We start from the raw sequence: 23,738 nt of genomic DNA, 5'->3' as shown, positions 1-23,738 counted from the left end.
ATGCCTGATATATAAAAACCAATTGGGGAATATCTGCTCAAAAAGTATCCGGATTTTGTTGTTTATTAATTACTCCTTAAGTAATAAACTTTTTCCAACCTTTTTTTTTTGGTTATGTTGGTACACCTTTTCCTGACATATGGTGCAAATTTGAGCGCCATCTGTCAATTAGTTTGTTTACAGCAGCTGTTAATGTGAGACTACCTCAACTGCATTGAGCGATTTTTACTATGGAAAATTCTTGTTGTACGCGATTTTTTAACCAAACACGGCACCACTGTCATCGCTCAGGCACCATATTCGCCAGATCTTGATCCGTGCGACTTTTTCCTGTTCCCGAAACTCAAATTCCCCCTTCGTGGTAAGCGTTTTGAAGCGATTGAATCGGTAAAAGAGAATTCGCTGAAGGCACTAAAAGCCATACCATCACGGGCCTACGAAAAGTGTATGGAAGATTGGGTTAAGCGTTGGCATATGTGTATCGCTTCAGAAGGAACATATTTTGAAGGAGATAAAATAAATTTGGAATAAAATTCAAATTTGTATGTTTTATTTATAAAATCCGAGTACTTTTTAAGCAAAAGGTAGTAATATTTATATTATAAAATACTGTTCACTCAGCTGATTGCCGATTTTTACTGATGAAACCGTGTTACTACATTCCTTTTGCTCTCTACTATCTCTACTAGTTCAACAAATTCCGAATTTTGTTAGTCTAATTTTAATTCTGCCACATTATGCGTCGGTACAAGCTTTTTGGTAAGTATTCATATTCACAAAATTAATGCAATAGATTTTGTATCAGAGAACCTTAATGTACCACATCTAGGCATCCTCATTTTTCCAACAATTGTGATTTACTAATATTCCATCGTGTATAAGTATTTTGTTTTTTCTCTTGAATTACTACTATTAAATCACATTATAGGTAATTATTTTTTCGTCTACATACTCATAAACTGCACTTTATATTAATGGAGAGCGCTTGACATATATTCTCTATTTAAGCGCTACATTGCCTTGCAATCGCTTTTTTTGCTTGCACTATTGAAATGCACTACAATTATTTTAGATATATCAGTATCAATTGCAGTAGGCATCTTGAACTTTTCATCTTAATAATAATAATAATAATAACATTTTAAATAAACAATATTAAAGTGAACAGAATTAATAACATTTTAATGTCACATATAATATTTATTAACAGCCTAAAGTCAATAGATGTTTTTGTTTTGAAGTTTAAAGTTTAAACGAGTTTTGTCAATAATTAAAAAATAAAATATAGCTAGATAATATTACCACAGTAATATTACTAATAGCGGAGCTTAAATGACTTAGGTTGACTGACATTATTATATTCCCACAGCGCATTTACCTTTTTTATTCAAAAACTATTAGCGTTTCTTAAAATGAGAACACCCATGGCTATACTTAATTAAAAAAATTATTATTCCCACTGTGTATATTGCAATTGACGATCACTATAAATTAGATAACTCTTAAAAATCCGTTTCATTTGATAGTTCGTTTCTTTAGAAGGTGTCATCTAGACATCAGACCGAACATTTCCTTTACTAAAAGAAAAACAATCCTTTTTAATGTATAAGTTTTGGTTTGTTACATAAACTCAATCTCTATCATGACAGCTGTAGGCAGTATCCATAATATTATTCCTATGTCATTTTATAGCAATATCTCGCTATATTTCATAGTTGTATACTTCCCCAAGTTTTTCATTATCTTCTAAGATGTCGTAAATTTAAAGTTTATGTTTTTAAAAAGGCCAATAAAGTAATGGTTGTATGACTCATTTTCCATTAGCAACCTCGAGTGCAGCTCTAATGTAACATCTACTCTTGATCCCCATTCCCTTACTTTCTTAAAAGTGGTGAACCACCCATTACTTGAAACAATTAAAAAACTGTCAAATATTAATTATGTGTAGACATAAACCAAAAACATTTTGCTCTACAGTGAAAATATTAAGCATTTTTGCAGCACTATTTTAATATATTAGTTTTTTTTATTTATGATATTTTACCTACCAAATGAATGGGAAATTTGGAAAATGTTACAGAGAGTAAGTTTTGTCATCTTCCAAATGAAATTTATTTTTGTCAAAGTAATATATTAAGGTTTTGATATATATGCGGAGTTATTTCTATGCTGAAATTTTAAATAAAAAATCGGAAGTCTCAACGATATGCAAGCATCTGGTGCAATCTGGCCACTTTTCAGTAAAAGAAAATTCGATATTCTCATTGAGTTGCCGCATAGAAATATCAGTCTTACAATAGGTTTACTTACAGGTCACTAAAGACTAGAGAACAATGTTAGAATATTAAATCTCTCTTTCAATCATGCCTATCGCCTCTTATCTACTCTGTCTTTGCCCAGCGAATTAGGAGCCTCTACTCTTGCCTCTACAGCAAGCTTCGCCAATGCTTCTAGATAGTTTTAAACCCTGAGTTTCCTCTGTATATGGTAATACAATGGGCCAATAAACCTATGTGGATTTCATAAAGATCGCCACTAAAACCTAGCCTAACATATTTGGGTTTCTTTTTGTATACTATATACATAATGCCTTGTACTACAACAATTGACTGACGCTGAGCTCTATGTAATCGTTAAATTATAGAGCAAAACAGGCTGTCCACAGCAAAGTGAAATTGTTTAAAAATTTTTTTACTAACTTGAAACGAATTAAAACTAATTTTAATTATTTTCTTTTATTATTACTCGCTTTGGAATTTTTTTATTAAAGTTAATTAAACATTGAAATTTACAAGAAACTTGAATCCACTAATAATATAGATAATATACCTTAGGTAAATAACAATTTGGTGTGGTAGACCAAAAGAAGTATAATTTTTAATATTTTCTACGTTTTGAACTGATTTCTATCTAAGTTATATATTGAGTTATTTATTGTTCTTTTGAAGTGCTCCTTTATATTATCAATATGGGTTAATAATTCTTTCAGATAAGATATTTTATATCTACTCGCTTTGTTGGCAGTGTACTCTTAATATTGTATGTATATATAATATCAAATTAAAATAAATATACTTGACAAATAAAAAAAAAAAAAAAAATATATTTTAATCATTAAACTTTGGGTTTTTTTCTATTAATTTTTATATATGTGATATTATTTAAATACTATAAAAAGAAATAATTTATTAAAATATGTTTTGTACTGTTTTATTGTGTGTTATTAATGCATTTATTATGGAAAATATATTTCATAAAATTTAAAAATTCATTTGTGTAATATTTTCTTATCTCTTCTGTAAATGCATTTTTTGTTTTTTTTTTTTTTTCTTTCAATCGATTATATTTTGACCAGGTCAAAGATAAGAAATAAATTATATATATATATGTCTCTTATTTGTATATAAATTTAACACTAATTCGTAAAATCTAAACTTATTCCAAATTATATAAAAATGTTGAAAAATTTCACGTATTCCCTATCAACTCAATCGACAGAATTTTATTATTCTATTTCGAATAATTAAAAACAATATATTGAAATATATAATGCTTCCGTTAACTATTTATTTTGAGTCATAATAATTTGAAAACATTTCATAAAATAATAGGAATTATTTTAGTTGATCACTGAAATACCCAAAAATTTGATTTCTATAAAAAAAGGTTTCCCCTACCATTAAAAATAAAATAAAATCTGTTAGTTAAATCATTTAATAATAAAAAAAACTGTGAAATGAAGATTTTTTAAAAATATTCTTGAAGGTATGCTATATAAAATAGTAAATATATAGAAAACGTGTTTAATATATATTTATATTTAAAGATACTGTAGTGAAAACTCTATTAAACGGACATCTATCTTTACCATGCAATGTTGTTAACCGTCAGTTTCAGAGCCTACAATCTACATTCCTTTAAATGGAAAGTTTTCTTAACCCTATAGAATTTCTGGTTTCGTCGGTGTCTGCTTTAAAGAACTTTATCTTTATATACTCTAGTTGTTGTTATATGGTTATACTCGTATATTTGGTTTTATCAAAGTTTTTGGTTTTATTAAGTTTTATCAAAAGTGGAATTTTTCGCAACCCAACTCTTAAACTCTGTTGTAATTATATATTTATTTAATGTATCGACAAAACGTCAGCGCGCCAAAACTGGTTAATACTTAAAACATGCCTTTCTCTAAAAAACCTATTTAATTTTATACACACAAATAAAGAAATTGATTATTCCAAATAATCGTAGAAGAACTTCTGAAATCGCTGTGAGATTAAATTTATCAAACTCGACGATTCGTAATTACATGAAAGACGTTGATCCGCTTTTCTTTTGTAGAAGAAAATTTGGTCAGTGGTATTGGTATCTGTTATTTATTTTTTATACATCCAAAAAGTAATCCATTTTTATAGCAAGTCATTTATAAGGGGAAAATAATGTAATCTCAAATAACTTCAAAAACCGATTTTCATTAAAACGATATTTAACTGTCTATTTAATGAATTTGCGAAGAACATGTTTATTATGGAATGGAAGCATCGACTAATTGAGATAAATTCTTAAGTACACTGTCAATAAATAGACAATTCAAACTATTCACTTGAACAAACAAACCTAAAACTGATCATTCGATAAGCTGTATTCTATATCCACATTCATTATCTTCTTTATATTTAGCGTATTTAGATTATTACTTGTTCCACTCTACATAAAATTCTTCGGAAAACATATACTTCATCAAAAAGTCCTTATCTTTTCATAAGGAATTCAGTATTGGTGCCTATGCCGACGATTACCATATAATTAATAAAGTTGGGAAAGTAGTAACTGCTTCGGGGTTAAGCTTGCATTAAACAAATTTTAACATTTACATATATGCAGAAATCGTCAGTAACTGCTTTTAATGACGTCCATTGTTATAACTAACCCCTTTAAATTTTCTTCATTATTCAAAGCGCGATTTGGATAACATTTCAACTAGGGAACGGTCTCCGGAAGAATAGTTCTTACTTCATTATCCAAAGCGTGATTTTGTTAATAATATGAAATCTCTACACAAATTTCATCTCAACTGAATCAAATACGGTAAAAGCGTTATAAATTAAATTTAAATATACAATAGTAAATTTAAAAAAATTTATTTATAAAACATAAATTAGAAATTTGCTGCAATAAAGTGTGTATAAACTTTTTTCAATATTTCAATTTGTTTCTTTAATTGAAAAAAAAGTAAAATGCATATGCAAAATAATTTTTTATTTTGAAATGCATTCAATCGCAAAAATTATTAATGGCTTGTGTGCTACATATTTCGACGCCGTATAATTTACAATGTCTCCAGCAATCATTGGCCCAATAAATCATATGTAACTGTTCTTAATGTTTTTTAATTAAATAAATAGTGCTAAATGTCAGTATATGACTTTCTTCAACTTTTACTTTGTTCCGACCATTGCCACTCATTCTATTTTTTGCTGTAATTAACAGCAAATAAACAAATATATTTTATGGATTTTTCGGTATTTTAAAGACCAATAAATCATAACTATATATATAACTATATGTTACATACTGATTATATTCGCATACCGATTTACATATACTTTGTCTGTACATTTATTTGTGTTCGTAATTAGTAGTTGTGCTAATTTGTCAACTTTTATCATTAATAGTGCAAGGTTTTAAAATATTATTAAAAATCTATGTATAATAAATATTAGGGTAGCGTTGCTTTAGGGAGCCTAATATCAATAATTACTCTTATTACTTTTATACCTTGGATGTTACTTATTTCCAAAAGAATACATATTTGCAAATAAAAGAAGAAAAAGAAGAACTAAGAAAGTAAGGTAGTATCAAAACATTTGCTTTAATAAATACAAATATCTATTATGTACTTTCTTAGTACCTTACTAAGCATGGAAAAATACCAATCTAATTATTAAATAAAAATTAAAATGCATGCAACATATATCTTTGTCTTAGCATATAAGGAACTTATCCCATCCAAATAAAAACTGATAATAAAATATAAAATAATTACATATACATAATCTTGAAGATTTAGTGATTCTAAATATAACTGAGTAATAAATTAAAATGACATTTTAGTTATGTGGTATGTAAGAAGCTCATTGAAATCTCATTGAAATCGCCAACATAATTTTTAAATAGAGATTTAAACGTTTACTGTATATTATATATAGTCTTAAGGCTCAGTTAGACGGTAGGTAACGTAAGAAATTAATTCAAAGCGAAATTCACAACCAACCAAACGTGTGTGTTTGATAGAAACGAAATAAACAAAGTACAGTGTTTTTATTTATTTCGTTCCTATCAAATACGCAGGTTTGGTTAGTTGTGCATTTCGCTTCTAATTAATTTCTTACGTTACCTACCGTCTAACTGAGCCTTTAGTCTTTAAAGAACTTTTTAGGGTAACTATCATAATTATATAGAACTTAAACTTGGAGTTTTATTATCTCATATTAACTAAATAATAACTGATAGTAATATATGAAATCATAGTGGATATATTTTTAATCTCAAAGATTTCCTGATTTTATATGTAACTGAGTAATAAATTAATATGACACTTTAGTTATGTTGACTACAAGAGAAATCTTAAATTTAAAGTCAAAATAAAGTTTTGCTACTATATAAAACAGTTATTTCTTCTCTAGGCTAATATTTACTTTGCAGTTGGTAAAACAATATCAGATATATATTATCTTAAAAAAATACCGATTTTAGATATAAGTAAGTAATAAATAAATACGACATTGCATACGAAGTAGATACTTATATGTATATAGTAAATACATTTTATTTCTTATTTAAAAAAGTTCTGCGTAATTAAATACCCAAAATTAATTATTTGAAAAACGCACGGTATAACCATATAAAATTTTATTATAACACTGCGTTTATATCGATTTTTTAATAATTATACGTTTGAGTGTCCTGCGACAGCACAAAATCATCGTCGCGTGAGATTTTCAAACATGACATGACATCAAACATGATGATCACCTTATACAGCCCAATATCACATTTTTTTCTGTTTTTAATGCTAAAATTACTCGGAAAGTATTCTGAGTCGAATACTCAATTAGTCTAAACAAAATGTATGCAAAATTTATTCCAGCGCTGACATAATTGTAATGCACTCGATGAGGTCTAGCATAATACTTTGAAAATAACAAAATAAAAATTATAATTTGATTGATGATTTTATTTTTGCGTTTTAATTAATAATTCCGGATACTTCTCACACAGAGTATATATTTGTTATATATTAAGTAAATGTTTTTTTATTTTTTAAAAGAGCTATTAGCTTCTGATGATAGTCTGTATAAAACACTAAAGTAAAAGATTACTGCTACTATTTGCAATCCGAAAAAAAGTGGTAATAGCTGCAGATATATGAGTTCGATTAAAAACCTTGCCATTTTCAAAAAAATTCGTTCTCTGAAAGAATAATACTTAATTATTTTTTAGTTCTTGAAATAAATAAAGAGTTATTCTTGCTATCAAGTGCTTCTGTGATCTTAATAAACAGTTAAAAAATATTGCTCCCTCTTGATTATGCATTTATTTATTTTCATAGAGGCATTAATAGTGATGTACAACGAAAACCGATCATTTTAAGTGGGACTTTGACACTATATGTGTTTATATTGTTTAGCGTTCTCGAGGCGATATATAAGAACTGCACAATGTCATTTTCAAACTGTTAAATACCCAACAGTTTTGATGATTAAGTAATATAGTTAAAATCATAGATTACCTTATTCTATATAATCCTCTTAATCACTTATTACCATAAGCTTCAAAAAGGGTTCAATTAGATTTGGTTTCGATAGCGATTTGAAAGTGAAAATTCTTAACAATTGACAATTAAACATCAGGCATTTTTTAACCATTTCTTTTACTTAATCTCTTGTTCTTTAGAGAGAACCAGCATGTTAACAGTTTTGACTGTTTCAACTTTATCCATATGTTCGTCATTTTTGTTTGAGGATAGATAGAAAGGATGATAATACTTACGGTCAAATGTCCAGTAAATTAGCAAATCTGTTCCTTGAATCCACTAAACCACCTCTTAGGAATGAATGGAGAAAACTTCCCCAGCATTGTGAAAACTTTATTCCAGTAATCGGGGGAGAGAGAAAAAAAAATAGACAGTACAAATCTGTTCCTTGTAGCTGATTGAAGAAATATACCTACACCGTTAATGGCGCAAAACTGTTTACACATCTGGGATATATTCTACTCTTTATTGTAATAAAATTGTATAATATATTGAATTGATTACGATATTTAGATCTTTTTCACAATAGCTTTTAAAATAATCGTTCAATTTAAATAAATTATTTAGCAATAATCTGCTAATCTATAATCTATCAAATATATTAAGAATGGTAAAAAAAGCTTTCCATTTTTATGTTAATCCACATCAAAGTTCAGCAAACAAATAAAACGCCGAATACTTTTTGCTCAACCTAATATCCTTAATTTTTTTAAGTTGGTGGGTGAATTAACATTACAGTGGTTAACTTTTTGTTATAATTTTGCATAGTATAAGCCTATTTTTTTTTTTAATTAAAACATACCTTTTATTTATAATTATCCTTTCCATTCCTTGTCTTAAGTTCGATGACCTCTCTGATAACTAATCGAATCAACTTTTATTAATCTTCTCTTTTGAGATAACGGTGTAACTATCAATTTAATATTCTTGCTTTGTTGTAGTGATAGCGTTTTTAATATTTAGATCTTATGAATTTAAATAAGAATTTTGTATTAAAAGTTCCATGTTTTACATGAAAATTTTGTGCTGTATTAAAGCTTTAATTATTATTCAAACTTATTGATGCTTTGAGCATTTTGATGCTTGAGTATGTTTGTCCGTTTGATTCGAGCATATCAAGTTACCATGCCCAACTCCAATGCAATGTGAGTCAGCTTACGAGATGTGATGAACCTAACAAAGCTACTGATAGGGTGACATTTGCCTAAAGGTGTAAGGAAAGCATTGAAAACAAGAATATTCAATAATGTGTCTAACGGTGATACATACATGTTTATTAGTGACAAAAATATCTGTCACTCAATCAACGTTTGTTCATTTAGTTGATACGTCCACTGATTTACAACAAATAAATTGCATTATTAAAGTGTCAATTAGAATCGCATAATCTGCTCCCGCTGACGTGACGAGGTAACCCAACTCTTACGTCCTTTGTTTCCACCAGGAGCTCGTGTTCCAATTCTATAATACTAAGAAACTAGAGCAATATTATAATAAGTATAACAAAAAGAAGTTAGAATGATCCGATTTAGGTCAAATATGCTCCGTTTTTTTCGATAACTTGTTTGAAGGCAACCATTTTCAAGGCAATTTGTTTATGCCTCTCTCATAGAAGTCCCCGTTCCTATTAGCATAAAATTGAGGCAGTCGATTTTCACAAGCCTCTGTTGAAATGGTTCCAAACGGTTTTCAGTTTTTGTACAATCTTTAGCTCTTGGCCAATCGAAACAGTGCTTACATAACTCGTACTGATCGGACTCGACAATTTCTATGATTTTATCGACATTATCGACAATTGGCCTTCCAATACATCTTTGACAAGATTGGCTGTTACAGTATCAGGACCATAAACACTATGCACATTTTTAGGCGTCTGGCTTGCCTAAAAGGGTTTTCCCTTTTATCAAAGAAAAATTGTAAAATATATATGGTGTGTTTTCTTTTTGGTAGTATCACTCTTTGTTACGCGCTCCAACAAAACTGAGTCAACCAATTACCAAAGTGTCTAAAGTTGATTAAGTACGAAATCTCATCTTTCTAATGTCATATAACGTAACCCGAACTCAATACAGATAACTAAAGCCATCTATTAGGAAAATAATGGATTTATTTTTACTACACCTAATATATTTATAACGTTAAAGCAGTTCATGTAATATAACCTTATTAAATAAAGCTATTAGTTAGACTTTTGAAACTGAAACTTCTAAAATTGGTTGAAGTTCTTAATTTATTATTAATTAATAATTTAGTCTTTAATGACCAAATATTTTTAATAATAATTTTATTTTTGTTATTTGTTTGTTATTTTCACCAATATTTTGACTATAATCTATAGTCATCATCAGGGTACTATCATCCGAGAATTAAAATGTTGTAATACCCTGATGATGACTATAGATTATAGTCGAAATATCGGTGAAAATAAAATCTTTTAAAAACAATTAAAATTTTTGTAAAAAGTTTATTATTTAACTATTGATCAATTAGCCCGTAAAAAAAACAAAATTATTATTATTAATAATAATATAATTAATTATTATTTAGTTAACCGTGGCTACTGAAGTACTTATATGTACCTGTTTGTAAGCTGTTGCTTTATATAAGCTTGAATAGAATACGGACCTGTGAAGTCTATAAAGTAAAATTTGAATTGTTTAGTGATGTATGGTCTAAGTGTTAGTTATTCTAAAATATTTAAATCTAAAAATTGAATTACTACACTAATCGTCTTGTTGGATACTTTTCAATGCGTTCAGATATTAATTTAAGCTCTTAGGTTCTCTGCCATGCATCAAACTAAGAAACCCTATTTAAAATTTAACTTCAGTAATTTTTATATTTTTGACTTGTTCTATATTTACGATAAAAACAGTTATTTGTTTATATATTAATATACATACATATATATATATATATATATATATATTCTTTTTTTTTCTGTTTTTGTTTTTTGCTAATTGATTTCATTGACTTCAGTTTTAGTGTAGACAGCATTTTTGTCAAGTCGATGAAGGTTGCGTGGTAGTACTTCTAAAGTTTCTGTTGTAGTTGCTACTTTTCAATGTTGCAAATTCTAAATAAATATTTTAAATTTTTTAATCCAGCATTTATAATTTTACTGACATTCTCATGTCATATGTGAAATTTTCTGAAAGTATGTACGAGTACAATAATTTTTTGCCGCACTCGATAATGTGTTGACTAAACGATTTATTTTAAATTTTAATCTGCTCTGTGGCCCAGCTCGGTTTCAAAATCAAAATGATGATATATTCGAAACGTGCTTAAAGTTAGTTTTACTTAAGATTAGTTCATTTCTTCGCGATATTTGCAAATCGACAATAGAACCGTGGAATAAAAAGTGCGCCTCAGTTTGTGGAAAAAGTACTCGATGTAAAGTACAATATATTTTTATAACGGAAACGTCACATCCAAGACATTTGTTTCGAACCCCTCGGAATTTTTTTAAAAGTATATAAATAGCATTTTGAAATAAATTTTTTAGTTATGATATATTATATTAAAAGAATTTAAAAAGAAGTGTATATGTGGTGTGAACTACGAACTTATAACTTAATGATAGTTTTAATGATATTGAGTTCAGTGGATTAATTTCTATACTAAAAAAAGAAATAATATATAATAGATCAGATATAATAGATTAAAACGTTTAACACAAGTGATAATATATTTTGTTTACATCCATTATATATATAATGTATTATATACATATTATAAAGTTTTAATTATTTCTAATAAAATCTGTAGTTTATATATTCATTCATTAGATGGTTTATGATACATTTCTAGTAAAAAGAAGTTATCTGAAATTTATTGTGTGCCTAAAACATATCTCAACAAATTTTGTATCACGCGAAACTTGATGCAATCTGTTACCGTCAGTGCGTTTATATCAACTGATTTTGTGATTTTACTTTAGAGTGTTCTGCGATAGCGCAAACACGTCGCTGTGTAATTGTTTTCACCACGAAACTCAATGAAAATATTAATTAGAGTATAGAGAAAGAGTATAGACTCTCTTCATATGGCCCCGTGTAACTTTGTTCTGTCCTCGAAACTCAAATGACCACTTCTACAAACGCGTTTCGAGTTGATTGTGGCCTTGAAAGAAAATTCGCAAAAAGAGTTGAAAAATATACCTCCATCAGTTTACGAAAAATGTATGGAGGGTTGGATCAAATGCTGGCATTTGACTTTGTTGACTAGACTCTGTAGAGCCTAGTTTGAAGGTGACAAAATAAATTATGCCTAGCACTTGCAAATCTAATATTTCCGAACACTATTGATAATGAGTACTTAGCAATACTTGAAACATCATTGTTAGGTCAGCCAAATTTTAATAAATTAACTGCATTTTTGTTGTTGTTTTTTCATTTCTATTCGAACCCTTCTTACTGTTAAAAAATTTCGATTGGTTGTAATAGTTTATTTGTATTTTATTTAATAGTTTTAAAAATATTTTTCCAAAAAAGATAAATATCCAAATTTAGAATCATATCAATATGGGATTTTTAAAATACTACAGCAATTTAAAAAAATTAACTTATATTGAATTATTATAAAATAATATGTATTTTCATTTAAAAATGTTTAGTACTTAGTGATTTAGTGGATTTTATCCACTCTCTAAATTTAGTTTTAAATTTAATCAGTCAGAAAACTTCGAAACACTTCTTACAAACCTTGTTTAAGCAGAAAGAATATCGATAAAGGATTTATTGAACTATAAGTATTTGTTAAGATCTGTTTAAGTGGTTATCTTTGTTGCTGTTTTATTATATTTTGTTTAATTTCGTATATAATATAATAATATATATAATATTATAATATTTTATATTCAATAGTAAAATATTAAAATTTAATACCTTTTTTTTTATTCTATTCTATTATATTCTATTTTATTTTATTTTATTTTCTTTTATTATATTTTATTCTATTTTATTTTATTTTTTTTATTTTTTTCTATTCTTTTCTTTTATATTCTATTCTATTCTATTCTATTCTATTCTATTCTATTTTATTCTATTCTATTCTATTCTATTCTAATTTATTTTATTCTATTCTATTTTATTTTATTTTATTCTATTCTATTCTATTCTATTCTATTCTATTCTATTCTATTCTATTCTATTCTATTCTATTCTATTTTATTCTATTCTCTTCTATTCTAATTTATTTTATTCTATTCTATTTTATTCTATTCTATACTATTCTATTCTATTCTATTCTATTCTATTCTATTCTATTCTATTCTATTCTATTCTATTCTATTCTATTCTATTCTAATTTATTTTATTCTTTGCTTTTCTATTCTATTCGGTTCTATTCTATTTTTCTATTTTATTTAATTTGGTTCGATTCGATTCTGTTTCATTCTACGATTCCATTCTTTATTTTATATTATTGTATTCAATTCTATTGTACAATTCTACTTCTTTTATTCTAAAATGAAAGCCTGATCTTTACTTAAAATGATCACTTGTTATATTATAATTTTAGCGATATTGTTTTGACACCATTGATGATGTCATATGATCTTTCTTTTGAAATACTTTATATTTTTAAAGAAACACTATTTACGGAAATGAAAATATTACCAAAAAAAACCCAAAAAATTTTTTTAAATTATTGACTAAGACTAATCTATCTAAAGGTCAATAGAAACTTTCTTAAACACAATATGTGTACTATAAACTTTTACCAGTGTGTTGGTAAAATATTTACATTCTACTACATTCATTTGATGTTAATTGTAGTCTAACCCTAAAATTTTATAAATCGATTTTGTCCCCGTTTTATTATATAAGGTATATTTTATTTTTCATAAAGTTTGCCTTATAAAAGAAATCATCAGTATAAGTAATATAATCCATATAGGTCCTATGTTTATTTAACAATTGATTCTCACTCTAAATCTTATAACGCCTATAGATCTTCCCATTGATTTCATTAGTATTTTTTATTATGTATTTTAGGCTACTTTTTGTTTTAATTATCTCTCAATATAACGTTGTTTGACATCACCCATAATCATGTCATTTAGCTGATCATTGTACCATTTATCATTTAGTAAAATCATTTTTACGACTAGACCTGCAAGATCACCTATAGTAAGCCTATGTTTATCAAATTTTCGATTTCACAATCATACTAAACAACCAATCTTATTAATATTATATATGTCATCAATTCTTAAAAACAGGCTATTATGCTAATCATATAGGAACCTTAATTGTATGTTTTCATAGGTATCTCAAGTTTAACATTAATTGTCACCTTTTGTCACTGTGTCCAGTAAAAAAAACACAAACGTACGCTCTATATAAATATGGTTTGAGTTAGGCGAATCATCATCAATTTCTGTGGGAGATGCAGGAGCATAGGGCCTCAAGAGGTTTCTGATATATTTGAATTTTTTCTAAGCTAAGATGAATTTTGCACCTCCCAATACGGTGTATAGGCAGGAGGATAGATTTCCGTGCAATAAGTATAAACACAAATCGGGAGCTTAGTAGGACTTACCATAGATTTCCGTTGCTTCTAACATAAAGAACAGACGTGGTTTGGAGCCGCTTCACTGGAGTACAGACACGCCGTGCTGCATATTTTGACCGCCCTTAACATGGAGAACAGACGTCGTATTTAAGCCATATGCAAGCATGGCCCCCACCATCTTCATCTGTTACGCCCTGCGGATGCGGCTAACAGGAAATGGTTGTGAAGTTCTTAGTTCACCAATAACTATTATTCTAAAAAAAAAGATAATATTAATCAGGACAAATGTTTATTTTGTTGACAATATTTTTATTATGCATATATTTTATTATCTTTTCATTTATAACAGATCTTAACTATTAATATCTCGGTAGTGATACTACCTTTGGGAATAAATTGTTCTGCTTTTAAGGGTGGCATCGACTTCCACGTTGAAGAATGTATATTCTCAGTGACCTTTAGATAAAATTCTAAGTACAATGCTGGTTTTTTACATGAGTAAATTTCATTTCACCGAATTATTTATCTCAATTGCTATGTATTATTAAATTCACACATCCGATTTGCAGTACGAGACATTAGCAATTTATGTAAAGACAATTTAAGATTTAAGATAAATATATGTCACTATTTTTATATATACTATTTTATAGATATTTTTATATATTATTCCCCAGTTTATGAAAACTTTATAAATCATATCCTCTTCTTGTACATTTCAGATTCTGTAAACTCAAATAAAGTTTTAAACTCCTCAGATGTAACCAAAGATATTTAAAAGATTTCCAACTACTTCACAAACCAAAGAATTTAGCTTTAGTCAGATACTATAAGATATAGCAACTGTAGACTAAAAACCATTTCAAATGACTGCAAACGGGTTGCTAGGCCGCACAAATCACACAGATCGTAAGTACATATGAAGTATATCCCTACGTGTATAGTTTAGTATATCCTATCGCTTACAGCTTCACGTTCAAATCGACGTTCACTCATTTCATTGATTGTCGGTTTGGTGGTTGGATTCTGTCTAGCTGAAATGTTTATATTATCAACACCACAGCAACCTGAATGGATGCTATATACAGGCCATCAACATGGGCACTTAAGCGATGCACACGAGAGTCATGATTTACTGGAAGCTGCCGGACCAGAGACAGATATTGGCACACATCAGCATTCATATGAGAATACAACAATTGCACAGAAATTGTACAATGAAGTTCGCGTATTGTGTTGGATAATGACAAACCCAAATAATCACAAGTCTAAGGCACGACATGTGAAACGCACATGGGGTAAACGTTGCAATAAAATAATATTTATGAGTACATCCGAGGATACGGAATTGGGCTCTGTAGCACTGCCTGTTGGTGAGGGTCGTAATAATTTATGGGCCAAAACGAAAGAAGCTTTTAAATATTTATATAATAACCATATTAATGATGCGGACTGGTTTCTGAAAGCTGACGATGACACGTAAGTTTTTAAAATTGAATACTTAACATATTTTTAACATAATTTTTTATATATAGTTACACTGTGGTAGAAAACTTACGTTATCTTCTATATCCATACTCACCAGAGACACCAATATACTTCGGCTGCAAATTTAAACCATTTGTCAAACAGGTTAGTGTATATTTTTTGAACTGTAACTATTATGCATTAGACCTTGTTTTATAAGACTTATCCAGAATCAGTATTTTAACGCTTATTAGGTGGTATGATTTTAAAAGTTCAAGAACCATCAAAGTTAAAATTATTATTTTCCTATTCACATCATTTACGAATAATATACTCCAACCCTCTTGGGGTCCATAATTTCTTGTATTTTATCTATTTACAAACTTTAAATAATATTTTCATAAATTAAAAGAAACGTAATACCAAATGTACTCCAGAGCCTAGAAATCATCCGTGTTTTATCAAAACGCCTCACATATGAAAACTTAACCACGTGATTCGAAAATCAGATATAGCTTAATGACGTAGGTTCATATAAGAAACAAGATGAAGCTACAGAAAGAGAAACTCAAAGAAGGGGATTAGAGATGATGTAAATAATAATAAGATCTTAAAATACTAAATATCTATAATTACGAGATTATGGTGATTAACCGTGTATTTTAAAGAACACTGTGAATTGATTTCTAACCCAAAGCGATTTACAATAACTATAAATTATGTTGATTACTTGTGGTATGCATATGCTCAACAAAAATATTTTAAATAATTTGAGAATTATTGATGCTAGATCTATTTCTCACACATTATCGTCTGACAATCGCTTTATAATGATATACATAGACCATATACAAATAAACAAAGCTGCAGCAATACGATCGGGTCTACGTCTCGGAGCTACTCGTCATTCTCGACAGCCAAGTGCCGTTTATGTTTTCCCGATTTATAGGTGTTTGAAGAAGCTTATAAAGAAATTTTATCCAAATCGGAGGGGATGAAGTCAAAGGGCACACCATTTGTAAAAAGATGTCATATACAACTGTGCAAGTGTTCTAGACTTAGTTATAGAGAAATATCTCCAAAACGTCAACTATATCTTAACAATTAATTTGGAAATATTGACTGGACTTTCTAAATATCCAAATAACTCTTATTTGAGCCAGCGTTACTATAAGTACAATAAATCAATGTATAGATTATCAACACCACTACTAAAAGTAACAGTAACACCTTATCAATTTATTTATATAAAATAATGAAAGTAAAATATACTTTAATTATTTCGTAATTAATTTTAAAAATTACAATTAATTATTAATAAATCGCGTAAAATATACAATACTTATATAATTTTAGGGTTACATGTCTGGAGGAGCTGGTTACGTATTAAGCAAAGAAGCTGTTAAACGTTTTGTCGAAAAAGCGTTACCAAATCCAAAGCTATGCAAATCATCACCATCCGGAGCTGAAGACGTTGAAATAGGAAAATGCCTGGAAAATGTTAAAGTAATCGCTGGTGATTCACGTGATGCACACGGACGTGGTAGATTCTTTCCTTTTGTTCCAGAACATCACTTAATACCAGCACATACAGATAAAAAATTCTGGTACTGGAACTATATTTATTATAAAACAGATGAGGTTCGTATTATTTTAAAATTATAAATTCATTTTTTATATTTACTTTTGTCGAAATTATGTATTTTTTTAGGGATTAGATTGTTGCTCTGATTATGCAGTATCATTTCATTACGTCTCACCAAATCAAATGTATGTATTGGATTATCTAATATATCACTTACATCCTTACGGTATAGTCAATATACCAGAATTACCGGAAAAACTAAAAGTTGGCGAAACTGAACCATCGCCAACCGATAATGAAGTAACATCTGAAAATGCTTAAGTTTGCAATAGGTACTATATAAAAATTGTTAGATTATTTGTAAATAGTTTAAAGTTAAGTTAACTTAAATAAATAATATTTTGTATTATAACGTATATTAAGTATATTAAGACATTTTTGACTAAGCTTTATACTTAAAATTAAAAACAATATGTAGGTATATTGCTTCACCGCATAAGATTTTCGAATCGCTGCCAAGGTGAAGGATTAAAAAGTACCACCCTCATCCCTTAAGAAATAACTCAGTAGCATTTGGTTAGACCAACTGTTTGCCGATTAACACTATGAAGGGGCGAATTTATAACATTCGGCCAAACCACACCATGGTTTTTAGACGAATGGCTTTAGCTAGTAAGATGTAGTGTATTATGTATATTAGTTAAATGTTGCTGTACTGTAAAAAAGAATTAGTTAGTATTTTATTTGCACCTATAACATAAAAGAATTTATTGTATTTTTTCATACATTTCATAGGATAAAATCATAGGAATAAAATCTTTTTGATATTGCTTGAGCTGATAACATAAAATTATTTTAATATTACTGTGAACATTTGCACAACTATAGACGAATAGATTTTCATTTTGCATATTTACCTCATTAATTTATTTTATATTAATTAATAATATTTAATAAAAATGAATAACTTTTGTGAATAATACCAAATTGAACTGTACTAAGTATAAATAAATACTATAAAAATAAGCTAATGCTATACATATTATATAAATTGCTGCATTCACACAACTAACTTAAGATGAATTAGATATTAAATAATTAAAATTGTGACCTAAATGTGAAAATATTTAAAAAATAAACTCTTCACTTCATATATTAAAAAGCTATCTTTTAATGCAATTTATTATTTAATACAACTATTATTTATATTAATATTTATATATGTATATCCAAAAGGTTTTTTATATATGATGTCATTTTTTTTTAATGTTTAGCAAAAAATCCTCAAAAGGAGAACTAAATAACTAAATTTTTGAATGTTAAAAAATCACATAATTAAAGATTGGATAAATTTCATTAATCCAAAAATTTTTTACGGAATGTACACTTATCAAGTACTGATGCTGTGCTTATATTAAATTCTTTAAAATTCCTACAAAAACATATAACCGTCATGAACAATTTCTATTAAATTCACAGCCATGGCTTACTTATAAGGAACTTGGACTAATTAGTTAAACTTTTATGTAGAAACTTTTCGAAAACTCACTCGGATCAAGTCCACGAATATATAAAATTGGATAACTAAATCATATAACTTAAATATGAAAAACGCATTTAACATTTTTAACTTAAAATAAATTTTTTTTTTATTTGAATATATCTAATACCAGGTGTACCGGTATGAAGTGAGCGTAAAGATACAAATGTTCCGACAGGGAACATTTGTTGTGAACGAGCCTTTATTTCTTATTGTTTGTTTGCTATGACATGTGTGAAATATATTTAGCATACATCAAGTCATTGAACAGACAACATCATATTTTTTCATCGTGTTAAAAATGTCGAATTTTGTACCAGAAAGTGATGATTTGCGGAAAGCATTAATTTTTTGTTTTCATTTGAAGAAAAGTGCTGCAGAGTCGCATCGAATGCTTGTCGAGGCATATGGTGATCATGCTTCATGGTTCAGAAATAATGATTTTGATGTGAGAAATGAAGAACGTGGAAGACCGCCAAAAAAGTTTGAAGACGCCGAATTCCAAACGATATTGGATGGAGATGACACTTTGGGTCAAAAGCAAATGACAGAAATGTTAAATGTTGCACAACAAACAATTTCTGACCGTTTAAAAGCTATGGAAAAGATCCAAAAGTGTGGAAAATGGGTGCCACATGAATTGATAAAAAAACAGATGGAAAACCGAAAAAACATTTGTGAAATTTTGCTTCAAAGACACGAAAGAAAATCGGTTTTGCATCGGATTGTTACTGGCGGTGAAAAATGGATTTATTTTAAGAATCCTAAACGAAAAAATTTTGGGTTAATCCGGCACAACCATCAACATCGACTGCAAAACCGGATCGATTCGGCAAGAAGAGAATGCTGTGTGTTTGGTGGGACCAGAAGGGTGTGGTGTATATATATGTATTATTTGTAATATATCTAATATATAATTTTTATTATATGCAATCTGACACAAAGTTAATAATAAGCAATATTTCGAAAATGTGCAATATTAATATTAGAAAAAGAAGAAATATATATGGACAACAGTATGCATCCAGATCCAATAACTTATATATACTTGTAATCGAAATGGTACTACATCTGCTATTGTATTCCATTTGAGGCCTTGAAACCATATGTTTGAAGTCAATATAATTTTTGCAAATTTATTTGTATGGTTGCGTATACGTTGTTTTCACGATTTTGAGTCCTTGATTTTTCTTTAGGTGTTGATATTTTGTAGTCTATATATAGCTTTGCGACAGTTATATCTCTACAATCATTTACAATCATTTTTAGTTTTTGGCACGCTAATTGATTAAATTTAAATTAATTTAAAATCTGCAATTATAAACTTTTACTTTGTTATGATAATACAGTTTCCAAACTTAATGGAGTAGTTAGTTGTAGGTGTATAGTTATATCCGTACTATTTTTGGTAAAGATTTGTAAGTTGATTAAGCTGATAATTTTTTTGTTTGTTTTTTAATACATGAGGAAATAATAAAAATAATTTTTTGCAAACGTTAATATGTTAAAATACGTTGCAAATAAAGATCTAGGTAGGAAGATGTGAAGTTCTTCACTGGAGAAAAAATTGTTGAGAAAATAAATTTAATATTTCAGTTGCTTAATAAGTGGAGACAATCTTAAAGTAATTGTTAAACTCATGGACAACACTTTTCTGAAATTTCGACTTCAAGTGAATGAGATCATTCATCTGCCCAGAATATGCAGACAGGTATAGCGCTGAACCGATTCTTGTAAGTAAAGGATGGACAGTACAAAATTGGATGGTATACTTCAGAAGAAGAAGAAGAACGTTGAAAATAACACCCACCCTTCTACACATAATATCAAATACATTATCAATACCAACGCTAGTAAATGCAGTAGTCTAGTATATACAAGAAAATATTTCAAGGGAATATTTTTTGTAGATTATATTGTCAAGTACGCGTATGATCAGAAGATATAAAAAGTCAGTAGCAAGACTTTTTGCTGTTAGACAACAGTTATGGACAATGAAAAAGTTTTATTTCATTTTTTTTTAAATTATATCTTTTTTATTATTATTTCTAATAATTATTATTACAGTATTTCTTATTTTAAGATATCTTCATCTTTTTATCTTGATATCTTCATCTTAAGATGAACAGTTCTTGTGTCTTTTGAAACTTGCAAGACTTTTCCTAGAGTTTATTTTGGAATATGCTTACCAATTAAGGTGTGTAGAGCTTGTTACAGCTCTTCGACTATTCCAATTATAGAAAAATAAACTAATAAATAAAGTATGCGTTGGCTTTACATTTTAACATACCGATACACATCTCAAAGTTGGTAGGGACAGGGGTATACCAGACACTTTCAGAAACTATGCTTGGACAATTAAACCTATATTGTTTAAATTTTTAAAAGATTTTCATGTAACTAATAATATTCAATTGTATGTGACGTTATGCACGATTTCTATATTGAGTCAGTTAGTACAATTTAGGTAGGGTATTATACTAGGTGGATTGATAAATAGCCGGCCCAAGTAATAAAAATACATTTTTTTGCAAAATTCTATATCAAGCTTCAATATAGTCCTCTTTGAGTTTGACACACCGACGAGGTATCCGACGATCTTTCAACATTTGGATGCATTTTAAATAAATAATACGTTTTATCAAGTTCTCCAAAATATGCCTCAGTTTTTCCCTGGAGCCATCTTTTCAAGTTCAGAAACAGGTAATAGTCACTAGAAGCCAAATCTTAAAAATACGGTGTATGAGGAAACAATTCGTACCGTAATTCATTTCATATTGTCATGGTTTTCGTTAACGTGTGAGTGGGTGATTGGGTGCGTTATTCTGCAAAAACAAAAATTTTTTCTTTGACACATGCGGTCACTTTTTTTTATTTCCTTATTTAATCGATCCAACAATATGCAATAGATATCACTACAAAGGAAAACAAAATTTATTTCATCAACTATAATTTTGTTAAAAATTTGATACTTTGTTGTTGATTTTTTTAAGTAGCTGTATCACTACTTAGAATGAGATGGATTTCTTTTTAAAAAGAGCCATAAAGTAATCTTTTTGCGTTTGTTCAATTTTTTGGAGTATTTTTGTCCCGTTTATAGGGTTTGGTAGTGAACCAGGTAAAGCATAATTTTTGTGAGTTATAAATTATTCCCACAAACTGTATAAAACACGCTACAGATAATATAATAAACAAATATATTTCGTGAGAAGGACTCGAATAGAAATGAAAAGACAACAACAAAAGTTTCATTTTAACAAAACTAATTGACTTGACGATGTCTGCCTGTCAATCTATTTAGATCGAAATTAATATTTCTTTTTTTGGATCAAACTAAACAATTTTTCTTACTGACTTTTTCTCTGACCCTATCACATATTCAATAGGAACAAGCTTGTGTCTTGTATTGAACATAATAATAAATTTCTACATGAATGTGAAAAAACATGTTTTAATACAGAAATATACATATACACAATTTGTAGCAAAATTATGCGAGTAATATCGACGTATAATTCGATATATATTCATCTCGGTATATATATATATATCGGTAAAGCGTTATTTTGAGCCTAAAAATTTCATATCTACCTCCCAAAGCACAATCTGTATTAGATGCAGGTCCAAGAACCCAGCTGCCTGAAGAAGATTCAACTACAAATCTATTAAACTAAGCTTATGTATGGGTTATTATTTTATAAGCGAAACGGGTTATAACGAAAAGATAAAATCTAAAATCCAGATAAGCTGCAATTTCTCTAAGCGCCTTTATTTAAAATATAAATACCCTAATCCCGGAAATTAGAGATACGAAGCCATGTTGTTTGTAGAGGTTATTTTTTACACCAATTTTGATATGACCACATCTCTGACATCTCTGTTATTATTGGAGATTTAAAATTGATTGTAAAGTAAACCTAATTAATTGAAATTTTTGTAAATTAAAATTAAAATCAATTAAAATTGTTTAAGTACTAATATGCTAAGGTGTGCGCCTAATCAATTTTTACAAATACAAATACACTATTCTGAAAGTTTGGATTTCTGATGAATATAATAATGATTCCAAGTTATAAGTAAAAAAAAAATGTGTGGTATATTTTATTTTATGGCAATGTTTTTAATTAAAATTTAATGATATATCCGAATCAGATATAAAAAAAACTAATAATAATAGAATATTTTTCAAAATTTAATTCACTAAATATTACTGAGTATACCGTAATGTGTTAAGTGCATACTTAATTATTTCTTAAAAATAGTATCATTCTGAAAATTTTAATTATTAAAAAAAATTTAAAAACAAATTTATATTAGAAATAAAAAATAAAAATTTCTGTGATGAAAATGAAACAAGTTTATTAAAATTAGAAATAAGTTAAATTTCTCTATTTAAATTATAAGAAATGCAATAGTAAACGAATTACTTTCATTCTTGATATATTCTCTATATCTGATCCATAGTGGATACTACCTTATTCTCTAGAAAGAAACGAATGATTCCAATGAAAAAATGATTAACAAAAGTGGATCCATTTTTAAGCTGCTAATATTTAATTCTATGGATAAATTTTAAAAATAATGGAACAAGGATGATTGTGTTAATAGGAACAGCTTACTTTAAAACATTAAATATTTTATAATACAATACAATATAATAACACAATATTTATACATCTAAAAGAAATTTCTTGAATCAAAATCAAATTAATTCTTAGACTAATCATACAACTGCTTCTGATATTATCAAATATCCACCATACGTGGTTTTTGCGAGTGATCAATTTGTGACACTTATAGACTAAAAGTTATCT

The 23,738-nt window shown here is 28.1% G+C and overlaps 1 protein-coding gene across 2 annotated transcripts in view; it reads left to right on the top strand.

Moving 5' to 3' along the window:
* Positions 1-18,299, top strand: part of LOC119689900 (glycoprotein-N-acetylgalactosamine 3-beta-galactosyltransferase 1) — a 30,553-nt gene extending 12,254 nt beyond the window's left edge. Inside the window, exons 1-6 of one of the 2 annotated variants that reach the window (XM_038104831.1) lie at positions 11,152-11,287; positions 15,055-15,241; positions 15,301-15,811; positions 15,868-15,964; positions 17,156-17,440; positions 17,511-18,299. In XM_038104831.1, the coding sequence (XP_037960759.1) occupies positions 15,199-15,241; positions 15,301-15,811; positions 15,868-15,964; positions 17,156-17,440; positions 17,511-17,705 (1,131 nt within the window). In that variant the 5' untranslated portion in view covers positions 11,152-11,287; positions 15,055-15,198 and the 3' untranslated portion in view covers positions 17,706-18,299. Of the gene's footprint in view, positions 1-11,151; positions 11,288-15,054; positions 15,242-15,300; positions 15,812-15,867; positions 15,965-17,155; positions 17,441-17,510 lie in introns of those variants that run through there. The other variant, XM_038104830.1, reaches the window with a different exon arrangement.
* The last annotated feature ends 5,439 nt before the right edge of the window (positions 18,300-23,738 follow it).

Source organism: Teleopsis dalmanni, chromosome X (assembly GCF_002237135.1).
Source record: "Teleopsis dalmanni isolate 2A chromosome X, ASM223713v2, whole genome shotgun sequence".
Classification (NCBI taxonomy): Eukaryota; Metazoa; Arthropoda; class Insecta; order Diptera; family Diopsidae; genus Teleopsis; species Teleopsis dalmanni.
This window is presented reverse-complemented; position numbering and strand designations above follow the sequence as displayed.